Below are 15,031 nucleotides of genomic sequence, written 5' to 3' on the forward strand. Positions count from 1 at the left end.
AGTGAAAATCCTTTTCGTTATAAATCGATAAATAAAGAGTTAGTAACAATTAAATTTTGAAAATTTTGGGTAATTTTAGCTAATCGTAAGCCACAGACACAGTCATGCCTGTTTCCATAGTAACAAGCCAAACATTAGAACTCTTTAGTCAGCTACAAAGCACGTTTGTTGACAAATATTCTCTACGCGATGCCACCTGCGTTGATGCTGTGTTCTGTTGCTTGTGCCCATTTGTTGCTTGTAGCCTGGTCGTGAGATGTGCTAAAAATAACAGTTAAATATGCCTTAAATCACGCTCCCCGCAATTTTAATTATTCTTTTTGTTTTCTTTTTTTTTTGCATAATCGTATGAATTCTCGTGTGTGGAGTACAAATTCGAAAAACCTTTCTGAAAATTCCAACTTTTAAAAAAGTTATGAGGGGTTCTATGTCGTACGTTAAGCAGAATTTGATTTATTTATAGTTTCATATAAAAACACGTGCTATTTTCAGAATGTTGGCAACACGTGCAGTCACACCCAAAATGACAGCTTCCAAATTCTGTTTCCTTACTCGGTGAAGATGATTAAACTTTAAAACCTCTATAACTTTTTTAAAACATTTTACAGGAAAAAGTGAAATAACTCTAGCAATTCAGCTTGGAAAAGTATATTAATGTGCCAAATTTTAAAATTTTATATAAACTTTAATTTTTGAAATGCTGGGTCTATATGCTGAACTAAACTCTTCAAGGCTGTGCCCCAGCATTAGACGCAATCCAATAACCGGTTAAAGAGTAAAGGATTAAAACAATATACATACATACACACACACATACCATACTTAATTTTGAATATTTATCAATCATACGGAGAATATAAATAATATAAATGTATCGTTAATAAATTAGATCCGTGGTTCTCAACCATTTTTTGTCTATAGAACTCTTTGATACCTATTTGATTCTACCAGACCCGCATAGACATTTGATGTTAAAAAAATTTCAGGAATTGTACTAAAAAATTGTTAAAATATTTTGTTTATTGAAGTAGTATAACCATTTTATTGCACATAAATTCTAACAACTAAATTTTATACGGAGCCCAAAGGCCATATGGACCTCGGTTGAGAACCACTGGATTAGATCTACGGTATTTCTCTCCATAGTTTATCAGATTTACGATTATTGCAAATTTATGCCTTCGATTTCGTCCCATAGTTTGGAACGTGACGCAAGAGTTAGGATGATAGGTAGGTAGGCATGGAGGTAGATAAGTAGGAAGGAAGGTACTTGTATATTGATATATAAACTTCCTGTATTAATATATTTGTTTACTCACATCTTCTCGCTGAAGAAATGGATTTTAACAAACTATTCGAGGTACTTTCAGCTTTTTGTGAGTGTTTTACTAATGTATGTGTTTCTATGCGGTCTTTGTCCCGCTGGAAAGTGCAATCAGATGTCATCAAACTACTCCCACCACCTTCAAAAAGTGCATAGCTGAGGTAATGAAGGAATTGTCTATGCAGTCGCTCGATCACAGCCATGGGGACATATTGGATGATGGGCCTTTCGATACATTATGTCTGGAAAAAATAAAACAAAAGATAGAATGGTCATTTCTGGAACACTTTTGATCATAGACCTGCTCCGTCGGGGCTTAATGAGGCTAGACGAAAACATCAATGCATACTAAGTAAGTTAGACACTTTTGGTTGGAAGTTTGATGCTTTAGATATTCGAGCAATTACGAACGACAGTTAAAGTTATGAAAGTAAGTAAATAAAAGAGAGGCAGCAGATATGCAAATATGAGAGTGACGAAACAGTAACTAAAGCACTGTGAAAACAAATATGTATATTTCTGTCTAGTAAATATAATCACTTAACCACGTGTGAATTTTAATGAAACGGAGAGTGTTTGGACAAGTTAAATATATTTACAAAACAACAATGAGGTTAAGTTATGCACCTTTTTGCATAATGAACGTATGTACAATGAACAGTCGTCAGTTACAAAACAATGTCTCTTCGGCACTTGGTGGGAATATAGATTTTATATGTTATTTGAAGTATAGCATTTTAAAACGGTAAAGGTTATTTTTAAAAGAGATTTGACTGCTGGTTCATCAGGTCGAACTACTGTGTGTGTTTGCACACGCGTGTATGAGTGTATGTGTGCGCACGTGTGTGTGTGCACACGTGCGTGCTTGTGTGTGCACGGTTGCGTATGTGTATTTATTTATATATATATTTATATATATATATATATACATATATATATGTATATATATATGTGTGTGTGTGTGTGTGTGTGTGTATGTGTTTGTGTGTGTGTGTGTGTGTGTATGTGTGTTTGTGTGTGTGTGTGTGTGTGCGTGTATGTACACGCATATGTTCATACATATATATATAGGGTGCGTTCAAAATGTATCCGACTTTATTTTTCTCGCTAAAACTAATATTGCATGGACAAAATCCTTTGGATGAGAGGTAACGCTACCCTTCCTGGGCATAGGTGAAAATTCTCGCGCCGATAGGCCACGTCAGTTCCCGGCTGTTACATCTAGTGTGCGCTCGCTGGGTTTTCGTTTACACGCAAAACGACCGAACGTATCGAGCAGAGACCGTAAATTCATGTCTCATCACCAGTGATGATGGCCTTCATGAAGTCTTGGTTGTGGTTTGCACAGTCCAGCGTGGAGTTGCTTCCGCTGATCTGCCATCACTTTGGGGGCTAATTTCGCTGACATTCTCCGCATGCACAAATCCTCTGTTAAAATGGAATGCAATAATTCAGTACTTATTCCCACTCTGTGAGCAATTTCCTGCATTGTTACACGACGATTTTCTATTATTATTCACCAAACTTCTCAATCGGCTCCACGTTTTAGCTTGTGCATGGACTGCCTGAGCGTACCTCACTTTCCACTGAGGTGCGGCCAAGCTTGAAGCAGTTGTACCACTCCTATTTCTGAGTTTTGCCCATGGCGTTATCACCATAGACCTGCTGAATCTTCTTGATGTTTTGAGGTTGAGTATCACCAAATTTTTGGCAAAACTTGATTTTTTGTTGTTGTTTTTTTTTTGTTCCTTCTCGAGCCATGCCTGGCTCATAAGGGCCGGTTTCTCGGTTTCCTTGGCGTATAGGTTCCCCAACTGGACGGGACGCCGGTCCGTCGCAGGTCAGCTGCAATATGCAGGAGGAAAGAGTGCGATAAAGTTGTGGCGAAAGAGTCAGCAGAAGTTCGCCATTACTTTCTGCCGGAGCAGCATAGAGCTTGGGTATTTCGCTCATAAACACACACTTCACCCGGTCTGAGATTCGAACCTGCGATCCCTCGACCACGAGTCCGCTGCTGTAACCACTAGGCCATGTGCCTCCACTTGGCAAAACCTGATGCAATATTTCAACTCCGTACGTTTGGTGAAAACGAAAATCGACGAGCGCACACTACACGTCTGTACTCAAGACGCAACAGTCGGGAACTGACACGGCCTACCGGCTCTAAAATGTTCGCGCATGTACAGAAAGGGTGGCGTCACCTCCCACCCAAAGGGTTTTGCCCACGCGACATTAGTTTTGGCAGAAAAAATAGTCGGATATTATTTGAATGAACTCTGTACGCGCGTGTACTCTTTTACTTGTTTCAGTCATGTGACTGTGGCTATGCTGGAGCACCGCCTTTAGTCGAGCAAATCGACCCCAGGACATATTCTTTGTAAGCCTAGTACTTATTCTATCGGTCTCTTTTGCTGAACCGCTATGTTACCGGGACGTAAACACACCAACATCGGTTGTCAAGCGATGTTGGGGGGTCAAACAGAGACACACAAACATACACACACACACACACATATATATATATATAGATATACACGACAGGCTTCTTTCAGTTTCCGTCTACCAAATCCACTCACAAGCTTTGGTCGGCCCGAGGCTATAGTAGAAAACACATGAGCGCGCGCGCGCGTGTGTGTGTGTGCGTGTGTGTCAAAGAGTACGGCATTCAGTAAAAATATTTGTAAAATACGCAAAAACAAAGAAGTTGTTTACTGGTAATGAAATTTTTGTGTCGAAGAATATTTGATTACTGTTGTCTATATGTAACCTTATATCAGTGTGTAGCAAATCTATTATGTATGAAAGAAACTAGTTTACCTGGTTGGTTGTTGGAAATTACTTTGTGTATATCGATGCAAATCACTGTAAGAATTATGGTCTTTTTGTTTAAAAATTGTAAAAGACTCTTTCAAGATGTTATGCTTCTCTCAAGGACAAGTATGGCACCCTCTGGAGCTATTAATGTAGTTAAAGATGTGTTCAGTAACTGATGAAGTGATTTTTATATTTGTTAATATTTTCCTCCTTTAAACTTGGATAATGATGGGATGAAGCGTCTTTGTGAGCGACTGAATGTAAACACATTTTGCGAAAATCACTTTTAAAGGGATTTGTAGTAAATCCTATATAACTTTTGCTTTCACATTTGTTTACATGAATACTGATCACTTGATAAACTTATGTCATTGTAAGAGACATTCTGTTGAGATAGAGGACAGGTTTTTGCATTTGCTGCATTTGCATAGAAGAAAAGTGATTTGCATTTTCGTACTAGAAAGTTTTCTTGTTTATACTGGCTGTACAAACATATGTCGATACGTTCACACTTTTACTTGTTTCAGTCATGTGACTGTGGCCATGCTGGAGCACCGCCTTTAGTCGAGCAAATCAACCCCAGGACATATTCTTTGTAAGCCTAGTACTTATTCTATCGATCTCTTTTGCCGAACCGCTAAGTTACGGGGACGTAAACACCAGCATCGGTTGTCAAGCGATGTTGGGGGAACAAATACAGACACACAAACATATATACACACACACACACACATATATATAGATATACACGACAGGCTTCTTTCAGTTTCCGCCTACAAAATCCACTCACAAGGCTTTGGTTGGCCCGAGGCTATATTAGAAGACACTTGCCCAAGGTGCCACGCAGTGGGACTGAACCCGGAACGTTTATTATTATTATTATTATTATTATTATTATTATTATTATTATTTGCTTATATGCATTCATGGTGTTTCCTTGCTTCAATTGTTTGAATACTCAATAACCCAAAACCTAAAATTTCGATTCAAGAAGTTTCAGCTTGTAATAAAATTGCAGCTCATAAATAATAGAGTTTACATAATGAGTAATTTTCCATTTGTTTGTAGAAAGAGATGTTCACCAATCCGCACGCGCACACGCACGCACGCGCACACACACACACACACACACACACACCACACACACACACACAACACACACACACACACGCACACACACACACACACACACGCACAAACACACACACAGACATATATATGCATATACATATACACATAATTTAGATTAGTTTTGACCACTTACTTGGTAGCAAGATTGTGAAGGAAAGCATATTATTATGATCATCCGTTAAATCTTAAGAAAATCTTGCAGATTTTTATTGTTATAGATATTATGATCATTTGTAGCGTATGAATTAGGAGTCAAGGAGTTGCATTCTCTCCCCCAAGAACCCAAGTCCAGCCATACTTTGCTCCAGACGAGTTGGTACCTATCTTGTTGCTCCAATAATAATAGATATGAGGCTTGGTCTATAGATGTTACCTTTCTCTTGTATATTTCTGACCACACTGGTGTCCAGAGAACAACCGACGCAAAACAACTTTCACTAATATACTTTTGATTTACCGGTTTCAATATAATCAACTTCGTCTGTTGGTGTTTTCTTTTTTTTTTTTATCCTGTTCCACATTGTTCTGGCCACTGCATCATGCCTCATGGGAAGATAATATCTAAGAGTCATTTTCTCATTGTTGGATTTAATGTGGTCCTTGTCTTCAGTTTTGGTTTTGAGCAACTTAAATTTGTTGTCTGTCAAGCCGCTCTGCGTTTTCTTGTGTTCCAATCTACATTTTTGTCACTTATTCTTTTCCTCGCCTTTCCTTCTCTTTCATTATTTTTGTTGACTCCATTATTTCATGTATTTCTCCATCTCATATTGTGCCTGAAACTGAAACTTTCATTTCTATAAATCTACCGTGCTGAATAATTCAGTGAAAGCTGAATAATTGATCTCATGATTTAGATCAAGAACTACGTCAGTTGGTTTGTAGTAGTGATCCTAACTAAGCAGCTTCTCTAAAATCTATGGGTTGATGACGTTGCAGTATTGGTCTTTAAATTTAATGTACTTCCACACAACCATCTGCAACTGTGCTAGTTTCCAGTGACGTTTGGAAAAGACCCTTCCGTTCGAAGTATTATCTTCTCATTCCATGAAAAGATGATACTTTGTTCTCTCCATAACTGTCGTGTACTTTATGTGTAATTTTATATTCATTGCAGCGTGGAAGGTGTTTGTAAGCCATTTAAGAAACACACAAAAGCCGTTCGATTCACTTCAAAAATTTAAGTTTAATTTGTCAAAATATTTTCGTCGCTTTAAGACCGCGACCTATTCACTGACAAAAATCCGTGCTGCATCTCTTTTTGTCGGTGAACAGGTCGCGGTCTTAAAGCGACGAAAATATTTTGACAAATTAAACTTAAATGTTGAAGTGAATCGAACGACTTTTGTGTGTTTCTTAAATGGCTTACAAACACCTTCCACGCTGCAATTGTTTTCGTTTCAACGCACGATCTCAGATCAAGTCACTTTATATTCATTGCAAGCAATCAATGTGTATTTTGTTTGAACATCTGTATGTAGCATTCTGATTTGTTGCCAAGTTTAAAAAGAATTTGAATGCATGTACTATTTTGCTTCCAAGTTGACAAGTGGCCCGAATCCTTGAAGAAAATAAATAACTGTAGGCGTAATTGTCTGGTTTGACAAACTTTTGGGGCAAATAGATCAGAGAGAAATATTTTTTTTATGCTTCTGGGTGCATGAAGGAAAAAAGTAACCCCCGATTCTGAAACTGAACATAATTGATTATTGTTATGTATGCTGTTCTTTAGTTAGGTAGCAGCTTCGGTGCATTAGTTGCAACTGCTTGGTGATAATCATCATCATTGTTAGGTGTCTCACGCCGTAGTTAATGATAAAGATCGTCGCTTTGGTTCAGTTTAACTTTAGGAAGGCCTAACGACGGAATCCCATTTTCTTGCGGATATCCTTCTTTGTTCTCAATGGCAATAAATATTAAGTTGAAAATGGCATCCTTTTAATCAACTTTGATTGTAAAAAATTTCGATTTTGAACCTGATATCTGAAGTTTTCAGATCTTGTCTGTGATTTTGTCATAATGCAAACAGTTTACAAATAACCACAAACTTGCATCAAAATTAGGAACAAAACTCAGAAGCTGACTGGTGATTTTGAGGATGCTGCTGTTGCTGTTGTTCCTGTTGCTGTTGAACGAACGGTCTTCGTCCCAGAGCTCGCAAGATGGGAGAAGTCCGAAACGTGGTCCTTTGCTATTCGTAAGACCTGCAGAAGAGAAAGCAGGTCAACCCCCGACAGGTCAACCATCGATGGATGGATGAATGCGCATCCAGGCTCAGCGGTTGCGTAGGAAGTCGGGGACAAGAAACAGGAAGAAAGAGTGAGAGAAAGTTGGAGCGAAAGAGTACAACAGGGGTCGCCACCACCACCCTGCCAGAGCCTCGTGGAGCTTCTTAGGTGTTTTCGCTCAATAAACACACACAGTACCCGGTCTGGGAATCGAAACTGTGATCCTCCGACTGCGAGTCCGCTGCCCTAATCATTGGGCCGTTGCGCCTCCTGAGGATACTGCTTCTGTTGTGGCGGCCACGCACTGTAGTGCAGTCAGTGATAGTAATGAAAGAGAATGAAAAGAGGGGAAAATAATAAGTGAAAAACAATTACACAATGAAGCACGAGAAAATGAAGAGCGGCTTTGACGGACAACAAATGTAGGTTGTACAAAACCAAAACTGAAGACATCGACCACATTATTTTCCAGCTTTGAGAAAATGACTCTTAGATATTATCTTCCTGTGAAGCACGGTGTAGTGGCCAGAACAATGTGGGACAGGATAAAAAAAAAAAACAGAATACTAATAGACAAAGTTGGTTATATTGAAACCGGTGAGTCAAAAGAATGTTGGTCTCACTAAAAGCAAACCTTTTCTCTCACGGTTTGTTTTGGACTATTCACAAATTCGAATCATGGCTTAGAGAATGTATTTAGAGTTGTATTGTTTTGAAGCAAGTGTCTGTTGCCAATCATTTTAGTCAGTAAAATAGACTTTATCCATTTCCCTGGGGCACGCACGCACATATACAGACACACACATACACACACGCACATACACACACAAGATAGCGAATTCAAAGTAACAGTGATCAATATAAATTTCACGGCCGGATCGTTATTTGTCTTCTATTAACACTATGTCACTAGTGTCGGAGGTTTTACTTAGAAACTCACGAAGACTCTGAAGAACCAAAGAAAGAAGCGAATGACTTAACGTACTTTAGTGTCAAAAATATATTTAACAAGTTTTACTGTAAAAAAAACAAAAACATTGGAAGTGAAATATCTTAATTGGCCATAAGGTTAAATAATATGGTCTCACTAAAAGCAAACGTTTGGTTACTCGACCTACAAGATATAGCAGCCAAATGTTTCTCAAATGACATCCTGCCAACTAAAAAACAGAGACGAACATACTGCATAATGTTTTTTCAGATATGAGGGGATCTGAAAAGTCTCTGACTTTAAGGGTATTGCGAAAGGCCTGGTCGAAGTCCCAACCTTCAGAGTTCTTTTACAGGATTTAGGAAAACTGAAGGACTACTGCAATAAGTGTGTGAATCTAAGAGGGGAATATGTTGAATAAAATCATAATTAACTGATCCCCCTGTATTTTCTTTTACCCAGAGCCAGGAACTTTTCAGCAACCCCTCGTATACTATTTTATGTCATATGACAAAGGCGGGATGGTCACAGCTAATATGATTGGATCAGGGTTGATCTGGGACTGTAATGTTATGTCGTGATAGCAGAGTTGGTAGAGCACCAGACTATATTTACTTCTGTCCCATTAAGTTCTGAGTCCATATCTGACCAAGCTCAACTTTTTTATTTCGTAAATACGTGAGATAAATAGCTATCAGTAATAAAATAGTTGTAGATTAAAGTTACTGTAGCACTATTCCCTACAATATTTTGCCCTACAACTGATAATGCTTACTGAAATTTGGTGACATTTAATATTGAACATCATAATATCTATTTTCTTGGCCGTTATGGAAATCGTGTCGTGCATCTCGTATCTACTTATATCAAGATTGGTAGAAACATAACCAGCCTGTCAGTTTCTCAGATATGAGAGATTGAAGAGAGCTTTTAGCAAGATTTATTATTATCAATCCTATCTGCTGTTTATATTAGGGAACCTATGCATATTTATACGGTTTCAGAATGTTCTATAAATATACTTATGTTTAATAATTTATCAAAACTAATATCTGCTAAATTGTTTAACATCTGTTATGCACGTAATTGTTTCAGTAAGATTCACAATGTTCTCAGTATACATATGTAGTCATTAGCAAATACGAACGTAGGACGTAAATGTGGAGCAATTACTAAATTAATACAGCGCTAAATTTATTCCAGTATTTGCTTAACTCTGGTTATCTACAGAAACGACAAGGATCTAAATTAGACAGCGTGATTCTTGCTTCATTGAATGTGAATCAGAAATTATTAGATCCAACTTCAACATTCTTGGTGGATATGTTCACAACTTTTAACCACAAAATTATTTTAGGATAACATTAAATATACATTTCGTTTTTGTATTTGGTTTGCAAGATTCTTTATATGAGTTCGTGTGTTGAAGCATATACTGTTGTGTCTGGGGAGAGTCATTTTCTTTTTGTGCCTTATAATATAACACACTCACCAGATAGTCAAAACTATTGAAAAGGTTGCAAGACGCAACGAAAATTTTAGGAAAATAAAAATAAGAAAAAAGTGGAAATTTGACCGGTGAGTGTGTTATATTATTAGGCACAAAAAGAAAATGACTCTCCCCAGACACAACATTAAATATACATTTTAATATAAAGTTAGCAACACTATGTACACTCAGTATGACCGAATGATTAAGAAGTTCGCTTTGCAACCATGAGGTTTCGGGTTTGATCCCACATGACGGCATCTTGTGCAAATGTCATAATTTATAACCTCAAGACGGTCCTTACAACTGATAATGCTTACTGAAATTTGGTGACATTTAATATTGAACATCATAATATCTATTTTCTTGGCCGTTGTGGAAATCGTGTCGTGCATCTCGTATCTACTTATATCAAGATTGGTAGAAACATAACCAGCCTGTCAGTTTCTCAGATATGAGAGATTGAAGAGAGCTTTTAGCAAGATTTATTATTCTCAATCCTATCTGCTGTTTGTATTTGGGAACCTATGCATATTCATAAGGTTTCGGAATGTTCTGTAAATATGCTTAATAATTTATCAAGACTAATATCTGCTAAATTGTTTAACATCTGTTATGCACGTAATGCGATATAATGGTTTGTGTATTTACAAATTAACGATATTTTGAAATAAACGCAAAAAAGCTGATTGACTTTTAGACAAGCATACAAACCTTTTCCGTTTGATGTTAAAATTCCATTCTTTCAACAAAATTTCTCTCAACCCTAGAAGCTAACGAAATACTCCAGTTTGCAGTAAATATTTCAAGTATTCGTTAGCCTTTAGCGTTGAGTTATAAAATATGACTGTCTATATTCATAGTTATATCAGACACTGTCTTGTCGCCAAAGTCCGGTGTTTGGAAATTTACTGATATTTCTCAACGTTTAGACCTTCATTTAGCTACAATTAATCATCTCAGGGTGAAAAATAACTTTGTTGCCTGAATATTAACAATGATATTGTAATTGAAATATGTTAACTGTCTGAAATTACCAACATGGCTGTAAACTATTATTTATTCTTACTTTTCTTTCTTATTTTCAGCTTGAAAAGAAGACTCACTATGAACACAAATCGAACAGCGACTCGAATTACTTCAGTTCTTCGCCGATCATCTACCAAGCGTGTTCTTACTGGTCCTCGACTCAGACAAACTATACGACCCTGCGTAGACGCCTGCGAAGAGCAAGGACTGTTGTCTGCCATCGAAAAGTGTCATCATGCATGTGTGATGAAGCATTTAATCGGAGGAGATTCCCCTGATGTAGGAACAACAAAGGATGACATGCCTGTAATTTTAGCTTCTAAAAATCCAGAGATTCTCGAACTGCTTTTAGAATTCGGATGCGACATCAATCGAACACCCAAAGCTGATACTTCTATTCCATCAAAAAGAACACCTTTGCATTTTGCTGCAGAGTATGGGTACTTAACAAGTGTGAAACTCTTAATTCATTACGGAGCTAATGTCGATGCTCACGATGCAAATAACATCACTCCGTTAATGCTGGCCTGGGACAAATCGCAGGACCATGTAGCAGAGTATCTCCTGAGTGTCTACCTTCGTGACAAAAAAGCTGGCTCTTGGGGACACCATGCTCTGATGCAGTCGTGTCAGAATGGTCAATTAGATTTTGTTCAAATGTTAATTGTCAAGGGACACGTGAATCCTAATGCACATGACCAATACGATGGTTCAACGCCTCTGATTGCTGCAGCTAAATTTGGACATATAGAAATTGTTAGATTTCTTCTAACTCGAAACGTTGATGCTACATATCGTGATAAACTACGAAATTTTACAGCTGGAGATTATGCAAGTGTCAATGGACATCGAGAATGCTGGCTTGTATTGCAAGAAGCCTCAGAAGATCTTAAAGAAGATATAATAGTGGTTGTTCAAACTACAAATACTCCCCAAGAAATTGTCAAATAAATCTAATATACCTAAGTATATGATACAAAACCTCTAAAGATTATTCAAAACACTATCAAACATATTTACATGTGTTTGTGTCCATACATGTGATATATACATTGATAATTATTCGTGTATAATCCTATAAATGCATTTAATTATTTGGTAATGGGATGAATTTGCCAAATGTCAAATGAGTAAGCTATAGTTAGCTGTTCAAATCTGTACATTTAGAGAAAAGACTTTTGCATTAACGAAGTGCTAAACGAAAGATGAGTAGTTAGCTGGTTGGCTGGCTGGTTTCTTGGTCCAATGCTGTAGTCCAAGAGACGATGTATAGCCTCCAGCCAAGTAGGGCTCGACAAAAGTCAGTTATGTGGCTTATCTATTCGTGTATATGTGTTATATAATGCCTTTTTTGTTTTTGATTGGAGTATGCTTTATGCTTATTTTGACCTGCGCTTTGTAAAACACACACACACACACACACACACACACAAAAAAAAACAATATCGAAAATAAGGGAATTTTTTTTTATCATTTATACATCAATTCACACTCAAAATTATACGGTCAAGCGGTGTTTTATTGTTCTATTTATCGTGAATGTCTGTAGCATATGAATTATAGAGCAATATTATTTTTCTTTTTCTCCAAGAATCCAAGTTCAGTCATACTTTGATCCCGGTGGCTTAGTACGTACCTTGTCACTCCACTAGTAATGGGTATCGTGCTGAAAGTGTATTTTGAATACTGGATTAGTCTATAGACTATAGCTGCATGTCCTTTCTCTTGTATATTTCTTACCCCACCAATGTTGACTTCCCACTATAGAATTTTTTTATTATTATGTCGTCCCAAAGAGCAACATAAGGCCAGTTGCGTCTTAATTCGGTCGCTGTTCTTATTCTTAGGTTCCGCCAATATTCTTTTAACCCACTAGTCTCAATATGTTCATCTTTATTTGTAGTTATTTCTTTCTTTCGTATTCCATTTCAGATTGCTCTATCTACAACAGAATGCCATTCAGTAAGATAGTATCTAAAGAAATTCTCTTCGCAGTTGGCAATGCCACGGCTAATGTCTTCAGTTTGGGTTTTACATAGTCTACATTTGTTGTCAATTGAAGCCTTCTAAATGTATTTAATGGGAATTTCTTGCTGTGTTCTTGGTCTAGTTTATTCCTTCTATGGTCTGTGCGTTTCGTTCACGCTAAGTGAACTGGTATATATTATTTCATCTTGATAGGATTAAAAAAGATTCTCTCTCTCTCTCTCTCTCCTCTCTCTCTCTCTCCTCTCTCTCTCTCTCTCTTCTCTCTCTCTCTCTCTCTCTCTCTCTCTCTCTCTCTCTCTCTCTCTCTCTTGTGTTCAATTTTGCGACTACAATTTCTTTAAAGAATATACAGATCCGATAATTGAAGTTTCACACTTTCGGTGATACATTCGGAATCACACATACTCTCTTACTGAAACTTATCACATATCAGTTAATATTCGGGTTGCTACTACAATGTTTCCTCTTCCTCCGAAGTACATGATACATCCGCTAAGACTCTCCAAATTCACGTGCCTATCCGATCACCGTGACTTATGTATTATAGCTCTTCCCCCTGCAAGATTGAATATAAACCTTTTAAAAGAATTCTTCATCCATGGAGTTTCAACTCTGACCTCCTCTTTCTTGTCCACACGTTTTTCTATAAATGTCAACACGTGCTCATAAACCATATATCTGAGCAGAGCAGGGTAAAGATCTTTTAAAGAATTGAGAACTGCCTCTTTTTCCTGACTCCTGACCGTTTCCTTCAAAAACATTCATTCACTTTTGACCTACTTTGGTTTTATTTATTCGCGATATTTCAGTTGCCAGACCCGTAAGTTGCATCTAACACACTGCTTTTTAACCATTTTTTATACCACAGTTCCCTTCTTAAAAAGCAACTCGTGTGCCCCACCATAAACTTGTGTATTCAGAAGTCTTAAAGTTTTAATGCAAGTCTTTTTTCGTTTATTTATTTACGTCCCATTCTGAAGTAGCCCATTTTGAGAAACTCTGGTCTTGGGTTTTTAGACCCTAAAATTTTCTGAGTAAGGCTAAACGCACAACCTTATCTTGAATTAAACAATCCATAATCCTTTATGTTGTTTTATATAATACTTTCAGCCAAGCGTGTAAATGTGTGTGTGCGTGTATGCCTAAGTGTGTGTGTGCGTGTATGCCTAAGTGTGTGTGTGAATGAGAGGGTATTTCAGAGAAAGAAATACGTGCATGCGAGCCAATCGTTAAGTCTCATCAACACAATTTAATAACTGAACAGAAACCAGAAAACTACAAATAACGTAATTACGTGATGTCATGGTTTGTGTTTTTACAAATAAACGATATTTTGAAATAAACGCAAAAGAGATAAAATATGCTTTACGAATAAAATTTCATTGAAAAACAGCTTCACAACGTGTAATTTTTTTTATTTCAGAAAAATCGGATAAACAGAGTTTTGACACCATAGAAACACAATTAAAGGCATCTAATTTGCTTTAGTGCCTAATGAGTGACAATTCCAATCATAATATAGTTATTTCGGCTATATTCATATTTAGAGAATATATATTAAAAGCAATACTTTCAGAAATCTTTATCATTACCGTCATAATGTTGTCCTATTTGGAAAGCCTTTATCTCAAGGTTTCTTATTTCTATATGGCTATGTAGAACCAGACAAGATACGATATCAGATCTTCATATATATATGTGTGAGTGTGTGTGTGCGTGTATGTATATATACACACACGAGGATCGGCTGAAAAGTTCATAGGCTGACCAGGATACTCACATCCAATGAAACCAAATGAGGTTTATTATTCAACATAGCTCTCTTGCAGTTCACACACTGCTTCCATCAGTGATGCAGTGCAATGATTGGATCCCATTGGTGAAGAAGCTCTCATCTTGTTGGTCTAAAATATCATCAACAGCAAATATGATATCATCATCACTGCGATACTCGTTCCTAGCCAAGTGTTTTTTTTCATTTTGTAGAACAGGTAAGTCAAATTAGGGGAACAAGGAGGCTGATCAACCAGTTCAAATCCACAGTCATGCACAGCAGCTATTCAAATCAAGGACTTGTGTGCTGGAGCATTGTCCTGATG

The 15,031-nt window shown here is 37.2% G+C and overlaps 1 protein-coding gene across 1 annotated transcript in view; it reads left to right on the forward strand.

Moving 5' to 3' along the window:
* LOC115214161 (putative ankyrin repeat protein RBE_0220) overlaps positions 1 to 14,333 on the forward strand; it is a 31,538-nt gene extending 17,205 nt beyond the window's left edge. Inside the window, exon 2 of the mRNA XM_029783237.2 lies at positions 11,003 to 14,333. Within this exon, the coding sequence (XP_029639097.1) occupies positions 11,003 to 11,894 (892 nt within the window). The 3' untranslated portion in view covers positions 11,895 to 14,333. The remainder of the gene's footprint in view (positions 1 to 11,002) is intronic.
* The last annotated feature ends 698 nt before the right edge of the window (positions 14,334 to 15,031 follow it).

Source organism: Octopus sinensis, linkage group LG7 (genome assembly GCF_006345805.1).
Source record: "Octopus sinensis linkage group LG7, ASM634580v1, whole genome shotgun sequence".
Lineage (NCBI taxonomy): Eukaryota > Metazoa > Mollusca > Cephalopoda > Octopoda > Octopodidae > Octopus > Octopus sinensis.